The 22,948-nt window shown below is 38.7% G+C and overlaps 1 protein-coding gene across 1 annotated transcript in view; it reads right to left on the reverse strand.

The window, feature by feature from the left end:
- The window catches only part of si:ch211-186j3.6 (neural-cadherin), a 238,052-nt gene extending 217,402 nt beyond the window's left edge, over positions 1–20,650 (reverse strand). The window contains 4 exon segments of the mRNA XM_054614523.1: positions 452–551; positions 554–676; positions 2,360–2,557; positions 20,614–20,650. Of these exon segments, the coding sequence (XP_054470498.1) occupies positions 452–551; positions 554–676; positions 2,360–2,486 (350 nt within the window). The 5' untranslated portion in view covers positions 2,487–2,557; positions 20,614–20,650.
- Positions 20,651–22,948: the final 2,298 nt, after the last annotated feature.

The raw sequence follows: 22,948 nt of genomic DNA on the forward strand, positions 1-22,948 counted from the left end.
AATAAACTACAATCTCAGGCCATGCGTTAAATCCTTCACGGACCACTGCATTAAAATGCCATACTGTGGGTGTGTAGATCAATACTTGAAGGCAGTGCTTTTATTCGTGTGCTGCATATCATCTGCAGCGTGTAAAACATGAAGATGTGCTAGCACTAAAAATAAATATTATGCGTCATGTCTGTGTTAGAGAAATGAGAGAAATGTGTGTGTGCACAGATGTGTGTGAATCTGCCAAGTGTTCATCCAATCGAGGTAGGAAAAACCCTTCATTTTGTGTTGCAAGGCCAACATATCTATTCTGGAGGTCATTCCATGCACAGGACAAGGCTTCTTTTTTTTTAAATCACTGTGTGTGTGTGTGTGTGTGTGTGTGTGTGTGTGTGTGTGTGTGTGTGTGTGTGTGTGTGTGTGTGTGTGTGTGTGTGTGTGTGTGTGTGTGTAAACTCACGGCTGTCCTTCAGGCGTGTTTTCCGGTATGGCGATGGTGAAGGAAGCGTTGGCGAACTGTGGCGGCCGAGCTCCGGCCACCACCGAGACAACCACAGGGCGCTGCGGCTGCCCAGCCGGTCGGCAGCCACCACCGTCAGCAGGTACTCCCTGTCTCGCTGCAGGGGAAGGCCTGTCGTTCTGACCTGCCCGTTCTTCCTGTCCACTTCAAAACGGCCATCGCCACCTGCAGAGAGAAGCGACATGCTAGCCGACTGGAGTACCAATTTCTATTAAATATATATATATAAACATAACTTTGTTTTCCAGTCCCTCACAAACGCAAAGGCCATAATCTGGGTTTCAATCGGGCGGCAACCTTCAATTCTGCTGAGCGAAGCCAAAGCGCTAGGGTCTTAAAATCTGCATTCTCTCTACTCACCAGCAGGGGGCGACTCCTCTGTTTGCAAAAATAAATCCGATTTTAAAGTCTATGAGAAAATGACCTCACACTTGATTTATTTTGTCCGTAAACATTGTAAACATGAGTTTATGGTCTCAATCTCTAGTTTGAACTAGTCAAATAGACCATAAATCGATATATAGACCATAAATACGGAGTATGCTTTAGGGCGGGCTTACTGTGATTGAGAGGTCGCTGCAACTACCATAGCCATATAAGGTGGCTTTATATCACTGCTCCACATTCTAAATATGGTTACCTCCGTTCATGCGGGAAAAAAACAACATGGCAACTGCCATAATTCAAGATGGCGAAGACTCCGAACTTGGTGACGTCACCCACACACCAATGGGTGACGTCACCATGACTATTTCCACTTCTTACATACAGTCTATGGTTTTAATGCATCCTTGCAAACAATCATTGGATATCCAATAATATGTAGGAGCTTTAAATCAAAAATGCAGTAAATGCGCAACGAGTGTGCCACGATAAAGCGCTAGATGTGACTGGTCAGTTTTCCAAGGCTTTGAGAATTGAATTGCAAAGAATGGAGAGACGGCAAGTGGGATGTTATAATTCATTAACAGTAGGTAACACAACAGGGTAGGAGAAGCCTTCTCATAACTTTTGTAATAGTAATTTAGAGTATTAGTTCAAATGTTTGACCCTGTGTGATAGAGGGCTTCCTACTGTCACAACCAGTCCTGCATTCACAAAACAATAAAACCAACATCCATTCAAAAGGCTAAAAAGTTTAGTCTCGATATGTTCTGTTTTTTCTTGACATTTCTAGCGACAATTCATTCTCTGTCACCCCCACGGGGAAAATTGGAAGACTGTCTCTTGATAGACAGTGGTTTAACAGCTTCCAAAATGGGCAGAAGAAATCATTACGTGGCAAACAATAAGAAAGGCAATTATTTCTGCGTCGAGGAGAAATTAATTCAATTACACTGGAAAATAACTACGTGCGCATGAAATATTAACCGGCTTAAAAGAGGCTCAAGTTTCAAGGAGCAACAGAAACAGACTTGATTCCGCATCATGAGATACATTTAGAAAAAAAGTATTGACCATGACACATTTATGGCCTCTGTATTATACACTTCAATGTTGAAAAACTCATCTGAAACCAAGCAAACTACTAACGTAATTTAAACTCATTTTGAGAACTATAGTGAATGTCTACGTTCATATGTATATACTAACTTCAGTATAATTTCTAGTAAACTCTAAATATGTTCTGGATGCAGTGTGTACTAAACTAAACTCACAAAAAGCACATACATAAGGGATCCCTCTCTTATACATGCTTATATTAGCGATTATATTACCTAGAGTCCTCACCCATCTACCTTAACCTTTAAGTAAGAAATTAGGACAAAAGGAATTTGAAAAATAGTTTTTTTTCCAATAAAATGTTAAACAATAGGATATGCAAAAGAAAAGTAGAAAAAGATCTACCGTCAGACAGGAAGTACTCCACTTCGCCGTTGTTGCCTTCATCCCCGTCCTCAGCGTGGAGCCCGTAGACCAGCTCGCCCGCAAGGGCATCAGGGGAAACCACAGCCAGGTAGGGAGCAGGAACCATGCACCATTCTGGGATATTGTCATTTACATCCGTCACAGTCAACTCCACACTGACCAAGTACCACTCTGGACCTGAAGATGGATGAAATAGGGAAGAGGGCAGTTTAGAGAGGGTTGATAACACCGTGTCAAGAACTATTTTTAAAACATGATGAACGCAACACTGAGACACACCTAGTATTGGTTAAGAAAAAAGCTTGTCTGACAAATGTACAAACACAACGCTGCATGTGCCGTTACATTTCATCAAACAATATGTTTTTGAAAGCTGGAAGGGTCAGTAGAAACAGTCGAGGTTTCCACTTTGGGAAACGCGATATACCTTTTTTGAAGATAAGAAAATATTGATAAAATATTCAACACAATTGAAGATACATTTCATTGATAATGCTATTTATATTTTTGATTTTCAAGAGATATCACAACATAATTGTTATCGTGAGCCACCATAATCATAACAATCATGTATTGCGATAGCCCTTGTCCCGCATTGCTATGCTAGGTAAATACACTACCATTACATCAGCCATTTTTTAGTAACAAATCATATCCTAGCATAGGTTACAGGAACCCACAACAAAGAACATGCCTGCCGTCTTTGTTCCTATCAGTTTTAGTTTGGGGTTTATCTGAGAAGAATGTTTCACACACCTGTTACACAGAGACACTCTGAATCGCCTGCTGACATATTAAGACAAAAAGCGTATGAGGTTTTGCTTGCTACGTTCATTTCACTCCAAATGTAAAAGTCTAAGACATATTTTATTCCCTTTGGTCTTAGAAAGTTTATTATCTATCGCTGCTCTGTTCTTCTCTGTCGGACCAAAGACTCTTCAAGCAGAGCAAACCATGTGACAGTCAGCCAACAATCGACTAGTGTTTCACTCCAACCTGCTGTGCTGCCAAGGAAAACAGTGCAGCCAGTACAGACTCGCCGGCTGAGGTAGCAGTGTTGCCAGCTCAAAGTTAAATAATACATGTATACAAACCGGTGCCAATAAAAGAAAAGAGAAGAGCTGTTTGCACAAGTCTAAAACCTACTCCATGCATGGATTCTGGACTTGTAAGGTAGCATAATAAAAGTAATACTTCTATGTAGACAACCAAACCTTTGACACAACAAGCAACAATTGATGCAACAAAAAGCTAAAATGATTAACTGGTATAACGCCACATAACTATTGACTAATCAACAGAAAAATTAAATTAGTACTATAGAATACTGTTATTAACTCTTTTTATAATCGAATAAATAGTTTGTCTTTTTTTTTTTAAACAAACATTCGTTCCCACTAGCTTCTTTCATTTGAGGACGATCTGGCTTTCTAACTAGTAAACTGAATATCTTTGGGTTATGGACTGTTGGTTGGAAAAAAAACAGGAATTTGAAGACATCACTGTAAACAGGATAAGACATTGTGATGTGATTATTTTCACATTTCATGGACTAAACCAGTAACTAATCCAATGAGAAAATAAATGGCAGATTCATTTTCAATTAAAAGAATCATTGGTTGCTCTAGATATGCTGCCTACTACACAAAGCAAAGCATTGGTGCACTCGGTACTCCTGCCGTTAAAAGATGCAGTGATGAGGTGGAACAGCCCTTTAGCGCAACAAAAGATTCAAGGTTTTCTGTGCGACATTCAGAGCATAGAGGCGCTGTATACGTCTCTGGTAGTGCTAGCAACCTGTCAAACACTAGGTAGCCTCACCCTGAAGCATATGTTTTGTATATTCAAAATATTTCACTCTAAATGAACATCATTTAATAAATGAACATCATGCTGTAGTGAAGAGGACTTGAAACTAGACATTGAGACCATAAACTCATGTTTACCATGTTTGCTGAGGGAATAAATCAAGAAGTAGAGAGAAGTAGAGTCATTTTCTCATAGACTTCCATACAATTGGACCTCTTTTTGCAAATCGCAGGAGTTGCCCCCTGCTGGTCGGTAGAGAGAATGTAAATTTCCGAATCCGGAGGTCTCCGCCTGGTTGTAATCTGAGTTTCTGGGTGCTTGGTTTATAGACAGGCTGGTCATGTGTGCATGTTAGTGTATGTTAGAGCATGCCAAACTGGCTAGCTCTCTCTTGCGCCTGTTTCAGCTAACAATTACCACACAGGTTAACACTACTAGCTCTGTCAGCCTTATTGCCATGGTTTGGACATTGGAAGGCAAAATATTTGCTCTTAATTCTTTATTCAGCACCTTTAAGAAAAGTACAAGTATTGCAAAAAGGTATTAGGACAAAAATTTCTAACTTTTGTGATACTACATTTTTCTAAAGATGTTGTTTTTTTCGCAATACAAAAACAAAAACAAACAATAAAAAAAAATAAACAGTATGTGGTGGTAGCCATGCTAAAGTCATCCAGTATTTCTTTTCTCACCTGTTCTTAATCAGTTATGCTGTTTTCCATTCAACTGCATGTATTTCTCTCCTGAATGTGTCATATGGACAACAAACAACAAGAAGAAACTGAGAGGAGGCCATCTCTGCATCTCAACTAGCAATTATCATCAGTGATGTGCTGTCTGCACCCGTGTAAACAGCAATCATACTGACACTGGGTAAGCACACTAAGGTCCCACACACACCTTATCAGTCCACCCACACACACTCTCTCACTCACTCACTCACTCACACACTCACACACTCACACACTCACACACACACACACGATGCTGCACAGCAGTGTGTGCTGATCGCAGCAGGGGAGCAACAGTGTACTTTCAGGGCTCGAGCCAGAGAACTGCTCTATGGGGTGTCAGTGTTGGTGGTACCTGATTGAAAAATAAAAAATAATTATTCTCATACAGAAGATATAACAAACTGGTATCCCTGTAGTCGTGCTACATTTATTTTCTGATGGCTGAAGTCCAGAAGCTGATTATTTTAAATATTTTACCTTCTCTGGCTGTAACAATAAACACAAGTAGCAAGAGGAGGAAATGGCTCTTGTTTGTGACCGGACAGTTAATGAGGAAACGCGGATAGAGAGGAGATTGTACAAAGCCATCAGCGCAGGACGTGGTGGTTGCTTAAACTTTCACAATTACATTTTATTTATAATAAAAAATAAAAAATAAAAGTTTTAGAATCAAAGAGGTATATTGCTATGCACCAAGGAGAGTGACAACGCCATTTTAACGTTCACCATGGTTTGGTATGGATCAGGTTGTCAACACAGCTTCAATTATTCGCCTTTACCCTGCAATCCCATGACATTCAAATTCTAAATCAACAACCATATGCTGTGCAGCTTATTTTTTATTTTTTTTGTATTGTCTATTAATCGTGTTTAAAGACAATATTTCTGACCAGTTGCACAAAAACATCAGGCTACTCTTATTTAGTTTGTATTATAATATTAGAGAAGCGTTCCTCTCATAGTGAAGCTGACACCGACCTTTCATTACTTCACTATTCTATCATATAAGCCATATTAGCGTATATATATATTGTTGAGTTATGGCCAAAACCGTGTGTTGATGACCACGAAATTCTGATCAATTCATCATTGTGCCAAATGTCTAGTTGACTGTCACATGAACAGGATTAGGAGTGAAACACAGAAGCTGAGATATGACCCCACGGTTGTTATAGAAACAGCAGAACAATGAAAAGTGGAAGATGGAAGAATTAAGAAGAGAAAGAAAAGGAGAAAACAGCGAGGAGGCCATTGCATAAATCAATGGCATTAGAGGAGAGGGGGAGCGAGGGAACGTTAGAAAGAAAAGCATAAGCGGACATCAGAAGAAGACACGAGAGCGAAATTAACTAGCCACATCTTACTAAAAAATATAGCACTGCACTTGACTCTGGGGTTCAACCAATGTATTGTAAGTGTGTGTGTGTGTGTATATCACCCCCTGTCTCTGTCTCCCTCCCTCCCTGTGGTCGTAACAGATTCAGAATTAATTGGCAAAAGGACAATGCAGCTTTGGGGAAGAAGGGATGGCATTACCCAGATAATAAATCACTGGGCTAATATACAGAGCTCTATGCCAAAATGCATCTCACACACACACACACACACACACACACACACACACACACACACACACACACACACACACACACACACACACACACACACACACACACACACACACACACACACACACACACACACTAATAACGATCATCAGTGGATTAGTGGCTAATAAAGGACCATTGGGAGGTAAGGCTTGGTGCTACTGCAATCCCTCACACTAATGCATCTCACTGGATCCAATGCTATGTTGCAATTCCTCGAAAATAAGTGGGACCTGCCATTACTAATAATGCTACAGAAGGCTGCTCCATGCCCAGCAACCTCATTTTGCCAGTAGGTTGCAAGTCCAAGCATTGCTACATATTCATTTTCACACGGCGCTTTCTTGTTAGAGTATGTGTAAAGTCCTTAAGCCCTCTGCATAAACAACCCTAATGAATCATGTATGGCCGCGTTTCCTGCTTTTTGTTCATGTTAACTATGTTATGATTGCAAATTGTGGTCAAAGAATGGATAAGTATTACATTTTTTATTGCAAAAAGGCTTGCAACGTTTTTCTGTTTCTGCCTTTGGAAGACGAAAAAAAAAAAATCTTCACAAATGATGAAAGACCTTTCACAGCAGACATTTAGAATTACAGGTGGAAACAATTAAAACAGGGCCGACTTCATTTCAGTCATTTTTGCAATTCAATGCAACATCTAATGATCTTTTTAGATACATCAAAATGTCTGCTTTTTTCTTACTGCACTATTTGGTATTTGTCACACTTTCTTTTCAGATCTGACCATAAGAAATCCAACACTGACCGTTATGACGTTTCCTTTTTTTTGGATGACATTTAAAGTATGAGGAAATCGACAATGTATTAATTAGAATGTAATATATGTTATGTGTAGTAAATTATTACTGTAATGTGTGTCTTTCTTTGTCCGTTATGGCCACAGCCAAGTGTTTTACACGGTGCTGCTGTTGAGCTTTGCTTCTCTGCCTGTTCAGTGTCCACTCTTTGTTTTTTTTGTAATTTTTGTAATTTTTGTAAAAAGTCCAAAACCCAAAGAAATCTAGCCAAGTGTGTATCATGTTTCAATGAATGAAACGATTATTTGATGCTCAAATTGTTTGAAGAGTGATTTTCTGTCGATCAGCTAATCAATTAATCGTTCCAGTTCTGTGTTCCCCTTCAAGCTTTCAAGGTTAGTGTAGAGAGCAAAATAAGTGGAAGTAGTCAATAACTATTGGAAAAATATCTCTTCTATTTATCCCTTTCAGTAAAGCTAAAGCACTTGACTTGAGTGGCATCTTTAGGTCAAGAAATAACGAGGAATATAAAACATGGGAGTGTATTTGTGAGATAAATTAGAATGCTCAATACCCCTGAAATCTCAAAGGGGTTATCATCCAGCATGACCTTGGACTCATCCTGGGTGTCACTGTTAAAGATTTGTTTACAACTGGAAGCTAAATGTAGAACTTTATTTATACTGGAGACAGAGCTGCTGTTGTGACTTTAGGTGGTATAAAGAGATGATAAGCAACCCTGTCTCCTTCAAAATGACCTTCCCACACAGCTGAACTGCACTCTCCGTCACCTTTCTAAGGCAATAGTTTTCCTCTGGGATGATTGTCAAAGGACTGAAACTGTAAATAGAAATCAAAATACCAACAAAAAAAAAAATGCTACAAAACTATTTTGTCAGGTTTATGAAACAAAACTACTTGGTTAGATTTAGAAAAAAAAACACGATGGTTTGGCTTTAAATGACTGCATGATGGTAAACAAAGGTTTAGGCAACAAATCTACTTTTTGAATATGTCCAGGCAACAAATGTTCTTGTTTCACATGGGATGCCACAACACACTCGTGGTTGAAAACCAGTGATTTTTGACCCATCCATAACCTGGACCGTGAGTAGCATGCAGACTTCTGTGGACTCATTAGAACCATATTTGTAATACCTCAAAAGCCCATGTCAAAATACATTTTTCATGAAACATATTTCACCATGCAGTTTTGTGACATGGCAACGAAGAGCTACAAGTCTCGCCAAACAAGGTTTAATTCAATAGGGGCGACTGATGGGAAGACCGGTGGATTGATCCCCTGGCAAGGTACAAAAAAGTGCTCAAAAGCCAGATTGACTATAGTTCAGCCCATGGACAAGTCAACTTTTCATGAGCTCAGAAAAATGCAAGCTTTGTTTTCAAGCTGATCCAAAAGGCTTTTCAAATAGTTTTATTTTTCTTAAGAAGTAGAAGATTTTTTTACACAAAGTACGCTTTTTTTTAAAACACAGTTTATCACAAAAGTTAAATCGCAACACATGGAGTTATGTGATTTGAAATAAGGTAGAGCAGAAGTAAAAAAGTGGCATAAAATGGAAATAGTCACGTGAAGCACAAGTAGCAGCCTACCTTGAAATTGTAGCATAGTGTTGCAAATGACACGCATCTATAAATAGTGCCATAATAATGTACCAAAGATCTGTCAGTCATGTTCTTCAAAAACATAAAGGTCTTTTCATATATCAGTTATTGAAAAACTCACCATGTGATGTTCACTAAAGATGTGGGTTATTCCTGGATTTTGTAATGGTTACCATGGTCCCTAATGTATGTAGAAAATGCAGTAAATATCATTCTTATCACTTTCTTTACGGGGGGAGGACCCCCAGCTTTCTTTGTGTGCAACCCACTTCCCTAACTAAAGTAAAGCTCTTATTCAGAGGGATCTTTGTCTCGGTTGTCAGTCTGGTTGAACTATTATACAGCGTTTTGTTTTCCATGTACAAAACAAACCCCTCATACAAAATAACATCTATTTGCAAAAGAGGACTTTCTACACCCTAAAAGCATGAAAGGCCATCCCGACAGAATCGAGCTTTTGTGGCACGAGATTCAAAACTTTTGAATTGCAGTGTACCGATCCACACTGATGCACGAAAAAGTATTTCAGGTCCAATTCTATGGCTGCTTCAGATGAATTTTATTCACTGTGTGGTGGGGGCAGAGGATCACAACAAAGCCGTCTGTCTCTATGGCCAGGATTATATACAGTGTTACACGACATTACAGGCTAAACTAAAAGGTTGGGGCCGGGCTAAGCTTATATTCTCAGAAAGGAAGGGGGATATTCAAGCTATCAGCCCCCAAGACATGCATTCCTTTTTGGTCCCAGGGTGCTACTTGGGTCTGAGAGACTCAACTCACACTTTAGTCAATGTGTGACTTCTCACAGAGCTGGCCTGGGCTCGTCTTCACACTAAATCAAAGGTTTTACTCACAGGGATCTGTTAATTGATGTAAAGAAGCTTCCCTCAACACAGAGCTAAAGGGCAGACACTTAATTAAGTCAGGATACATAATGAAAAAAGTCTCCGTCAACACAGAGGTTACTGTTAAACAAGAATGGCAGAACACACAAAGATGAAATTGAATAAAGATAAGAGCTAAAAAACATCTTCTACACCTCCTTGACTTGCACGTTTATATTTCCATTACTTTTACATAGATGAACTCCAAAATTGAAAATACCATTCTTGTTTGGTTCTATTGAAGAAGTAACAATGACATAGATGGAAAGCGCTTAAGTTCAACTTGTTGACTCGAGTTGCTGAAAAACTTCTTTCTGCATACCATTATGTAGAGAAGCTGCTACCTTAATGATCTTTTACTGGTTTCTTTGATGTAGGCCATACTTGTGGACTTACCGTTTCTTCCTTTGTCACATTTCATATTCATATTTTTGTGTTTATAGCCATGCCTATAAGACAACCTCAAACACTTCAGACTTCAGCTCTTGATTCTCACCACAAAGGTTTACGTAACGTTGCTTGTAAAACGCTTCCTGTCAATGCTACCAGTTTCACCGTAGTTGACCTCTCAGTTAGCCTTCAAATCTGTTCAAAACTAGAAAGGAAAGGTAAAAGGAAAAACTCAATATTCAACTGTACTGCTAAATGGCGAGTTTGAAAATCAACTTGGATATCTTACACAGCTTCACTGTCTCACCTCTGGGTAACTGCTGTCACTCAATCCCCAGCGGTAATGTATTTCTGCATAAAGAGTTTCTTTTATTGATCTTTCAGGAAAGCTGAGGTACAAGAAATAAATCTACTGTTGTTCTTCATTCTAAATTCATTGTCAAATTATTGTAAAAGACAGGGATAGTAGCCTACTATGAAGCCAAAAATGGATTTACATCTGACTCCAGGCAAGAAGTAACTCCTACGCTGGGGCAAGATCTCCCCAACTGACTACATACTTGAGGTCATTCTTTGACACAGATCCTTGCAAACATCCGGTTATGGGTTTAAAACGTCCCTAATAAAAGATTTAGGGAGTTCTGGCTCTAGTGGAAGGGGTTCTTTCCTGTAATTTGTTGAAAATATCTGTCTACACTACAGCAAGTTGAGAGGATGGTTTTACAGGGCATAGACCTTGAATCTTGTCTAGGCCTCACTCCGTGGATTAAATAAGACACCCCCCCCCCCCCCCCTTTCTCAAGCTTTGAACAGTTTCTAAAAACGTTGAATGGAGGCACTGCCGTCTACAGCGGTTTGATCTGACAGACAGCAAAATGTCCACCCTGCTGCGTCTTGCAGAATCATGTGGATTGTCTCTTGTACAGCAAATGAGCTGTGAAACTCAACAGTGTTTTACGGCCTGCAACATCACTTATTACACCCATTTTATCTTAAAACCTTTAACACAGTCTGTCATTGATTTGGAACACATGAAGTGTCTGAAATTAACTTTTGGACTCACAAAAGGTCCACCGGCCAAGAATATATTTTACCGGCTGAAATAATAAATTGCTTTTTGTGTCACATTTGTTTCAGTACATTTTCCATTGAGATGATTGGGGTTTATTACAAACTCAAAGAAGAGGCCTCTCTTTGTTTTGTTTGGTCCTCCTTCTCGTCAATTGTTGTTTTGTTTCAAAGGTTAGTTTACTCCTTGTAAATATTGCCACGGTAGCTGTAGTTTAGCAGAACAGCCGATTGTTCCGAATGGTAAGCAGTGCGGCGAAACTAGGAACACCGCAGAAAGCCGGTCAGTTTTGTTACACTTTTCAGACATGCTTAAAACCCCATCAGGTAGAGTGTGTGTGTGTGTGTGTGTGTGTGTGTGTGTGTGTGTGTGTGTGTGTGTGTGTGTGTGTGTGTGTGTGTGTGTGTGTGTGTGTCAAACTCTGCTTCTGTCCTCTGCTGTCTGTGTCAAAGCACCCGCAAAAGACACCAAATCGCGGTAGAGACTCAGCATAGTTTGGTAGAAACATTTACCTGCCAGTGTAGAAAGCCCTCTAAGATGTCTAACTGAAAATGGAAGAATCTCTTGGCGGATGTTAATGAACATGGCATTCAGCGGCATCTTTGCCTTCTCCTTCAAAATCAGTAATTGAAAGTAAAACTAACAGTGTGTGAGGACTCTCCACATATGGATGTGAACACCGCCACGGATTAGCAGCAGCTGTTATATATATTTGACCTGAAATATTCATTTCAGGTCAAATATAAAAAGTATACGGAGGAGACTGATGCAGATGCAATGCATGCATATACACTGAGAGAGAGAGAGAGAGAGAGAGAGAGAGAGAGAGAGAGAGAGAGAGAGAGAGAGAGAGAGAGAGAGAGAGAGAGAGAGAGAGAGTCAATGTAGAACCTCCTTCTCTTTAAGAGCATTGGGCGCCTCTCACCTTCTATGTCAGTCAGTCAGTAAGAGAAGCAGATCTCACTCAGATAACCAGCTGCTAGAAAACGTTAGATTTTTTTGGCAGGTCGTGTCGGAGCACAAACCCCTGCTGCCGTAATGTCTTCACACGCAGAGCGTCCTGTTGTGTTGTGCACTGTGCGATTATTATCTAAATGGAGATGATGGAATTTCAAAGAGTTTCCTTTTTCATTCAAACGAAAAACAGCTACAGAATTTGCAGTAATCACATCAAATAAAAAAAACAATAAAAGCACATAAAAACTAATTTGCCCATGTGTAAGCTTATAAACAATTAATAAATAAATAAATAGAATGTAGCCTATGCTAACACAAAGGCCTAAAAGAGGAGACGTTCTGCCTCCTCCACTGTGTTTCAGCACCAAGGACAGCGCCTCATATACACAGTCTACAAACACTCCATCCATCTCTATACTCTGTGCACTCTATAACGATAACAGAGAATAAATGTGGATACACAATTTCAGATTACTATTCCTTATTAATATCCTATTTGGGATTTTTGTATTAAAAAAAAAAAAGTTTTATGGATACTGGTTAACATTTAGTTTAGCATTAATTCAATGTCAGTCATGAATAAATATATAATGCTACTTAGACGAGTACCCAAAGCAGGGATATTCCAAAAATGATCCACAGGATGAGGACTTGGGCCAACTCCTCATGCTTCTGTTTTTGTTTGTTGCTCAACAGTCCAGCTACAGTGACAGGTAAGGACAGATGCAAACAATGTAAAGTGGCTGCGCACTTCCAGAACTAAAGGTTATCACCCATGAGAATGTTCTTAGTGCCCAACGTGACACAAGAAGTCAAAGTTGCTATATTTGTTAAGTTACTTCAGCATTTAAGTTACGTAGTTATTTTTACCCAAACTACAATCTTTTGCGAAAGCCTTACTTATACGTTTTGTTGCATAAACCTAAGTAAGTCGTTTCCTGTGACGACGGAAGTTTATTTTGAAAAGACTGTATACATGTAAGCAACGGAATTTGACACGTGTTGCTGGATTTTAGTAGAAAAACGCAAGATAAAAGGAGTAGTAACTTTTTTAAGATATCATACAAGCCGTTGAATGAGGACACGTCGTTACGATACATTAAGAACAATAGGTATCAATATAATACACAAATATATACAAAAGCTCAAAAGAATAACGGCAAAGGAGTAGCTGCAATTCCTTCTGGAGCTCAGAGAAACTGAGCAACATCTACATCTAAAGTCACCGAGGCACAAGAATCATCCCCTGTTAAGAAAAAGACCAGAATACTGCTCACAGTGGGGACGCAGCTCACCACCAGCAAAGCATCCATATGCTGTCATCACCATAATGATCAGATACACCCAGAGGCCAGAATCATGTTGGTCTATAAGCTGTGAGGTTCTTAGCTTATATTTTTATATTTATATATAGTTCTTAGCTATATATATATATATATATATATATATATATACATATATGTTATATGTGCTTTTATGGATCACCAGTAATGACATGAGACTATCAAGCCACCAGGGTGTAAGTATTTAACGATGTCATCTCTCTTGATATTGCTAATTCTGAATTTAAGCAGAGCTCCAATTGTTACTCATGGAGAGAGCTTATTAAATTGCCCCTTGAGGGAACTACAGCGGGTGGAACTTTATTCATATGTTCATGATCGATGATATAAGGCCTTTGGAAGACAAGTGAATTTTTTACAAAATGCTAGATTTTAAACTTTATTTCACTTAGTTCCATCTTACTAAAAAGGGGCAAGGGATGCTTTAAAAGATAACTGTGTGGAAAACGGCTATAAAATAATTGAATTGCCTTTAAAAACAATAGCTTATACACTGTTTGTTGTTTACGGAGCCTTTTTTTATTTAAAGAACTGTGTGGACGAACGCAGGAGGACAAATAACTATAAAAGACAGCACCATGTCACAATGAATACATGCCAACAGAAGAGGCAGAACCTTCACTAAGCAGCATTTCCTATCCTATACATCAGCTCTCAACCTGTCAATAGGAAAATAAACGGTATGCTAACTGTTTAAATTGCTCATGGCCTGTTTGTGGTCAGGTAGAATTATTTTTCTTTTTGTTTATGACATTTCACATACAGCTGCAATACAGATGTGTATCATTAGTGACACTACAGTGATTCAGCTCTCCTCTGGTTTTACGAGTCCATTGCGGCCACTGTTGAAAAATCAATTAGAAGGCTGCTTCACGGCAGAAATGGATTTAAAGGATTTTTGGATCAATGTTAAGAAATAAGTTATGTTGATTTGTTGGGTATTCATGGATTTACTGGATTAGCTAAAAACAGACATTACAATCCTGTTATTTCTGGTTCTTATCTACAAAATATATCTCAAATTAATTAACAGATTATTAACACTATAACACAGAATATAATTACATAAAGAACATTTTAGTGATGTATATCTTGATATAGCCCACTTGTATACACGTTGAGAGATGTCTGTACGCATAGAAAAAAATAATGGAATAGGTTTCAAAAGGTCCTTAAATAACTTAAATGTAGCAATCTGTGGAATACATCAGCTGAACCTTATGTGACTTGAATAACCAACATTTAGACAGATCACTATTAAAGTTCTGTTTCATTTAACACCTGATTTCTAAGCATATGCAACCCACGATTTTACAATGCAGGATATTACATATGCAATATTATTATTTATTTTTTAATCAAGTACAGTATGGCCCCAGACTTTGTGGTGTAAACCCCAGATATTCACTGGTCGTAGAAACGCAGACAATGAATAAGTTCCAAGTTGACCAGGGGCCAAATACATAAAACTGTGTGGGTTAAGAACGTAAGTTGTTAAGTGGATTAATTCCACATTTAGCTATACAGTTAATGGATGTACACATTCCCTTACACTAAATTCTGTCCACCCCACCGGCCTTCAAACCCGGTGATATAAGAACTGTTAAGACATCTGAAATTGCACCAAATCAGAACTACAACCAAAGCGAAAAAGCAGACAGATGTGACTCATACTATTCAATCAATAAAGGAATATAATTCAATAACATTTTGTAAAGTTTTTTCCTTTTTTTCTTCTGCAAAATAAGCATGTGATCTGTTTTGACCCCTGTTGAAGAATCGGAATAAAGATCCGTTAAGAACTGGAATCGATACGCCGAAACATAACCATTCGACATCGCCTGATGAAGATCAAACATTGAGAAGATCTGTCTGATTTTAGCCTGAATATTGAATCACCAATCACATATTTTTATTATGAATAAAGCATTTTGCTCCTGTGCATTAAGTGCCTGTTCTTCCTTATTTGAGAACGTACACCTTGTTCTTCATTTCCATTTAGGCTAAGAACATTTGTGCAGAATGAGTTTAAGCTCTGTGTGCTCCTCCTAACACATTCTGTGCTTAAGGTTTGAATGATGGGATGTTATGATCAAACATTCAAGTTACGACAGAATAACCAGATGTGTCAATCAGAGGAATGAAACGAAATCAGACTGCACGTTGACCCTTCTCCCCACAGCATTCAGGCAGCTTGCACTACGTTCAGATTACAGACAAACATACCGCACCGTGACCCCCAAACGGAAGCGTGAATTTGAGTTCCAGTTATCATTGCCAATAGCTCGTTCGATTCATTTTACTTAATAATCTCTGTCGAAAAAAGAAAAAAAACTAATACAAATAATATATAGTGCACCAATTTACTGCAGAGTACACATCCTCAGCACATAATCAACATACCAAGGGTACACAGTTGATCATGGAAACCTGAGCAATAGGTACATAGACACAATCGCACTACAAGGACAAATAACTCTCCGACTGCTTCTATGATGTCCGTCAAACAAATACCACACGTTGTTTTTTTCATGTTGTCCGTGAACGTCTAGGAAAATACACGTGTAGGTGAGACATGATTTGTAAACACATGCATGTACACGTGAGCGTACATGTGTTTGTGTATAGGGAGGCACTCAGCGAACAGCTGATGAATCCCCCCCCCCACTTCACTCTCCTCTCATGACCCCAATCAGCACCTTTCTAACTCTCTGCTACCTCATTTTCTCAATCTCTCTCTCTCCCCCTCCTGCTCTACATTGTGCTGACAGTACTGAAGGCATAATGTGGAACTCCTCTCCTTTCACTGCACCCCCCTCTTCTCTTTCTCTCCTTCTCCCATTTAGCATTAACATGCGGCACAAACTATTCCCGTCTTTCAGCCTCTGAAGAAGAGTTTTATTAAACCTGACAACACCTGCACTCTTGGCGTGTCTGTGAGCACATGCAGGTGTGTCCTATACGCAGTCACACGTCTGAAAAGGTGAGAAATGGATTGAGATTTACAAAAAAAATGAGACAGAGAAAAAGAAAAAGAAAAAGACAGAAATATTTAGAGTGGGAGAAAATAAGCAAGCAAGGCAGGGGAAAAGAGGGCGAGAGAAAGGGAGGGAGGGAGGGAGGGAGAGAGAGAGAATAGCAAAGAAGGCCAGTTAATTAAATGTCCTCTGTGAGGATTACAAAGGGCTATTTGGCCCTGACTGGTAACTGTTCCATCCATAATCTGTTTAAATGGAAAGCTGCCGCCGTCTTAGTGACTTTTTCACATTTTTACACTGAAAAGCCAATTAAACCAAGGGGTGAGAGAGAGAGAGAGAGAAAGAGAGAGAAGGAGAGACAGAAAATCAAGCTTTAGTTCTTACACTAATTGCAAATGATACAAATGGTTAGCCAATAGTTTTACTGCTTATTCTTCCAGCACAGCTACTCATAATTGAAAATCTCCACAGTGCCAACATTGTGCTCCGACAAATACACACACACACACACACACACACACACACACACACACACACACACACACACACACACACACACACACACACACACACACACACACACACACACACACACACAAAGGACACAACACATTCACAGAAGTGCGAGAGCTAATTCAAAAGGCGAGGGGAAGGCTTGGCTATATCAAGTGAAATCAATATGACTGTGGAGGCAGCAGCTGACTCTGTGGTTCCCCTCAGCTCCACGGAGCGTCGGGCCCTGACAGAACCCAACGCTCAGTGTCTCCCCAGCAACGGCTGACAGACATAGTTATCCACTAGATGGTGAACAAGATGAAGCACTTAGCTGGTTATTGGAGACCCTTAACCGGAGAGATAAAAGGAGAGTGAATATTGGACTTTGTTGATATGCGACTTTAAATGAAGGCAAAACATTTTTTAAAAATTGCAGAAAGAATAGAGGTTCTATAGTTCACTGCTCTGTCTGGCACTGAACAATTCTACCAGCCCGTGGCGCTTAGATCACATATTGGCAATTTTGAGGAGACACGATGTGACAGTTTTAAAAAAATAAAAAATATATCCTAATCTGTTACATCTCTTGCATTAATCAAAATAAATCATAGTATACATCATTTTGAATAACAGACTTTTTCCTAGTTGTGTGTTTACAGTGATATACCATAAAGAAGCACTTATGTAACATGCTTTGGTCAAATTGGGTGCGTTTAAAATGATTGAAGACATCATTTCTGTTTACTCTCAAACACACAACGACGCACAGTACAAGTTCATCTGCAACTTCAGCTTTACATACTGCCAGGACTCAGATAAAGTTGGGTTCAGGATTCACAATGGCTGTTTCAAAGCATTTTGTGTTGATTGCATAGACCTGGTATTAGCCTTTCCAAAGCCAATCATTGGTCAATCCCTTAACGAGATTACCCTGCTTACCATCTGGCTCTAAGACTGTCTTACCAAATGAGATACCAGCTATTGTTTCCAACCTCCATCCTGCTGCTCCAGTTAGAAGGCATCAGTCCCGATACCCCATGTGACACAAACCTCACAGCACTACGTGAAGACAATGTGTCCCCTATTTAACAATCAGATAATTACTGAATCCTTTAATTAACTAAGAACAGTACAATTCAGGTCAACGTGTGTGTGTGTGTGTGCGTCTGTCTGAGTTCAATTTACAGTTCAGCCGAGGTAATCTCTATGATCTCCGGCTTTACTCAGTCCTGTTAAGGTGTGCTGGGAATCAGTAGGGATTACAACCTTCCGTCTCCTGTCTCTGTTACACTTTGCCTGACCGTTCAGCGCAGAGCAAAGATTAATATGAAACTCAATACTGCATTTTTTTCAGCCAAAGTCTAAAAAAGCAGCAGATGTTCACACAGTGCTCAGAGGGAGACTGGCTCATATTATCACAGTTATTTTGCTAACAGCAAAATGTCAACTGATGGGGAAAATCTTAACCCCAGCCCCGAACCAAAGCTGAGCTTCTTTTTTTTTTTAACCCAAACCAGAGTTTTCTTCCTGGCTTGTTCCTGATCACTGATTTCTGTTGCCTGAACCCAAAACATTTTTGGGCGAATTGTAAATATGTACCAAAATGACATTTTTTTTATATATATATACACAGTACCAGTCAAAAGTTTGGACACACCTTCTCATTCAATGGTTTTTCTTTATTTTTCTACATTGTAGATTAATATTGAAGACATCCAAACTATGAAGGAACACATATGGAATTATGTGGTAAACAAACAAATGCTCAACAAACCAGAATATGTTTTAGATTTTAGATTCTTCAAAGTAGTTGAATGAGAAGGTGTGTCCAAACTTTTGACTGGTACTGTATATATATATATATATATATATATATATATACATATACATAACATACACACACACTCCATAAACCTGAGACAAGCATGTACAAACCACAAGTGGCCCATGTGGTGCCTGTGAACACGGCCATTGTCACTTTTTAACCAGCCATCCAATCACAGTTGAGGAGGAATGAGACCAACAGGGTACCACTAAGAACAACCGACACCTTCCGACATGTGAGTTCTTAACAACAAGAAGATGATTCAAAAATATCCTCAAGTTCCTGCTTAGTTTGACACTTGTCTTTTACTCGCGATTGTTTTAAAAAATGTATTGAATATCTGTAACTTTTGGAATGTTGGTCAAGACAATGAACTTGAAAGTCCCAATGAGACGGAAGTTAGAGCTCCTTCAGCTTTTGAACTCTGAGTATTCCCAATTGAGACGGAATATTTGAGCAGTGTCCAGTTAGTCCTCCACATTTGATTGGCCTGTTAAAAAGTGGGCAGTCTTAGAACGTAGCGTGATACAGAGCTACAGAGGACTGTGGCTCCACGAACACGGCCCTTGTCGCTCAAAGATGCAGATTGATTTGATGGATTAAGGTGGTATCGGTTGAAATTGTTTGGTACTTGCTACGTTTAGCACAAGTCATATTTTGATTTACAGGAAGAAAAGATGATTGTATTTTGATGTAAAAAACACAAAAAAAAGTTTTTGTTTACGCATATTTCATTATCTAGTAGGCCTGAAGATCAATTTAATTAATCAAAACACAAAAAAGCAGATAAATATATATAAGGACACTCAAGATTCAGCACCAAAATGATATCCCATTTGTTTTGGTGTGTGATAGCCTGGTGTATTGTATGTGATTTTAGTTTTTGCTATTACACACCACAGCCCAAAATAAATGTATTGAATGAATCATGGGAGAATCACAACTGCTGTCATCCACTTAATATATAGTGTCCCTTGAAGATATACAATAAATCTGTGTAATCAGTTTTCATGCCTCTAAGCCACAATTTATATCCCAATCAGACAAGGTTTTAAGATTCCAGTCTTATAGTAGAACTTAAATTACAGACAAAACATCACTCCAAACAAAGCTGCTTCCCTCTGGTCACTACTGCGTATCAGCTCAAAAGCCCAGTTTAGTTAAAGCACAATAGTGGTGAATTAAAGTGTAAAAAAACAAAAAAACATGTAAAAATCTGACTGCACTTTTGTTTTGTTGAATTATAATAGCAATTTGGAATTACATTGTATACATTTCTTACCTTGTTTTTTTAATCATGCCAAAAAAGAGCCTGGAACCAAAACATGCTCTTTTCATGTCAGCTTGCAATCACCTTTAGTTGTTACACGTGTACAACATTTAGATTTATTCAATTAAAATCTTGCCTAAAGGACAAAGTCTGATATTGCCATGCTTCATTATTATTATTATTATTTTTTTTTTCTTGCTTTAGGCTATGACAGATGAGTAGGTTTGATATGTATATGCAAACCTAGTTATGAATTCAACACATTAGGAGAACAGCACAAAACTACCAAAAACAAACTTATTAACTAACTTTGACTACATGTTCTACTGACCGGTAGAGCTGGCTCCTTGTTCGCTGATGAAAAGAATGAATAAGAACTTAAAAAAAACTTATTTTTTTGTTTGTTTGTTTTTCTTTGTCAAATGGCTTGCGGAACTGTTAACACATCTCTTATTTCTCGCTTCATTTCCTAATTGAATTCACCTGCAGGACACGCGAATCCTTCTCTGTGTGCGCTCGATTTCAGTTACCACGCGTCCTCACCGGGCGGTGCCTGAAATCATGAATGTGTGAAATCCACGGCGCTGTCCGTGTAGTGGATATTTTGTATGCGACTATAATGAGCATACACAATATCCACAAACAGACAAAGGGATCAAACTAATATCTGCCATTTTTTTAAAGCATCTGTTAATAATAATAATAATAATAATAATAATAATAATAATAATAATAATAATAATAATAATAACCTTATTTATATAGCACCTTTTAAAAACAAGGTTTACAAAGTGCTTCGACAGACAAGGCAGCAAAACCGTGCAATAGATGAAACGTTAAAAACAGTCATTAGAATAAAACTAAACTAAGAAATAAAATGAAATAACAAGTGACAATCAAATAAACGAACAAAATCAATAAAATCAAGTGAAATAGGTCAAATATAGTAAACAAATATAAGATAAAATACTAAGACCAAATGAAAATGAAACAATAAAACGACGACATCACATGAAAGCCATTCTGTAAAAATGTGTTTTAAGAAGTGATTATAAATGGTATGATTAAGCTGATGATTATGTTTTTGATTAAAACGTCACATCCCCCACATCTGAGAAGCTGGAGCTATAGCAAAAGTTTGACAATTGTTCCAGAAAATACACATTAAACCATGAATCTATGATCAAAATGTTGCTTTCTGATGATTTATTCATTAACGTACCTCCGTGGATCTAGTTTGTCTTATGAAAATTAAATTGTTTCCCAAAATTAGAAGAAAAATAAATAAAAATCAGGGATAATTTTATTTGACTCATATTATTAAAAAGGAAACAACCACAAATCACAGATATTAACATCCATCCATCCATCTTTCTGGCTCACACTGTACAGTTATAGACTTTTAGTTTTTGGTCTCTTATATCAGAGGCAGAGCAGGAATAAAGAGCTGGATTTCATTTCCCTCTTTCTTACTGATTCTCCTGTCAAGTTATCTCTGCTGATTAAAGAAAAGGGGAGTTAATTGTTTCATCTCTCATCTGAACTCTGTTCCAGCAGTTGCAGAAGGCGAGTAGAAGTGGGGGCCGGGAGTCTCACAGATAATGAGAGATAAAACCATGATGGATCTGGCAACCTGCTCGTTTGGGCTCACTGGGAATGGCGGTTGTAAGCCAGCGTGCTCTACGAAAATATGGACCCCAGTCCAAAACCTTAAGGCTGGCTTACTTCCATCTGTGAGCAAAAATAAGTAAATAAATGGCGAGAGAAAGCAAAGGAAAGAAAATCAGAGAATGAAAGAGAAAATGGGAGGGAGAATGACTGAGAGAAAGAAAAGATAAAGACAATGATGTGAGCTTTTGTGTGTGTGTGCATGGCAACGCTGTCAATACACTAACTTTCCCGAGGCCGTCTCTTTGTTTCCACTTAACTTATTAAGAACGGTGAAACATTTTATACGTAGGTACACATATTTGTGAGTGGGGGGAAAAAAATGCAATGTACAATGCACATTACATTTCAAGCTATAAAAAAATTGGTGAGGTATTGCTGAGGCCTGGATAAGACAAATGGTTGATTGTGTGTGTGTTGGCTGGAGTGAAATAAGCCACAAATAGATCCCTATTGTCATTAAATGATGGGTGTGTGTGTGTGTGTGTGTGTGTGTGTGTTTGTGTTTGTGTTTGTGTCTGTTGGTGGAGGGGGTGAGGGGGGCGCAATTTTAAGTGAATAGCCACAACTCCCTTCACTTTTCCTCTGCACCATAATGCCAACAAACAGCACAGCGTGAAAGCGGCTAAAAGGATTATTAACCGGATTATTAACGAGCAGGCGTGAGAGGATTAGCCGTGTTGCTTTGAAGTCAATCTGAGGAAGGGAAGAAGAAATTGACTTGGAACGCGCTCTACCTCTTTTCTTTCATTCTCTTCTTCAATTATATTTTTTTCCCTCTTTTCCCTTTCTGCCCTTATTTCTATTTTTAAGAAAATAAAAGAGGGGAAAAAGGACTTGCAAAATGACTTCCAATTGAGCAAAACTCACACTTTGGAAAGCAAACTTGCCGTAGATGTGTTTGAGTGTTACCGACAAATCCCGTCGTCACCTACTCGGGTAAATCAGGTTCTCAATGTTCAGCATTGCTTCAGCAACATTTTGTATCTTAATTAAATTTCTCTTAATGATGCTACTTCAGTCAAAAGGCAAGACCATTCAAATGAAAAGGAAACTATCCTCGCACATCAAAGAGTTTCAAGTGGATGACACACTCCTCACTCACGGATTGGGACCAATGTCCTTATGTTCAACACATGATGTCCTCTAT

Source organism: Anoplopoma fimbria, chromosome 2 (genome assembly GCF_027596085.1).
Source record: "Anoplopoma fimbria isolate UVic2021 breed Golden Eagle Sablefish chromosome 2, Afim_UVic_2022, whole genome shotgun sequence".
Lineage (NCBI taxonomy): Eukaryota > Metazoa > Chordata > Actinopteri > Perciformes > Anoplopomatidae > Anoplopoma > Anoplopoma fimbria.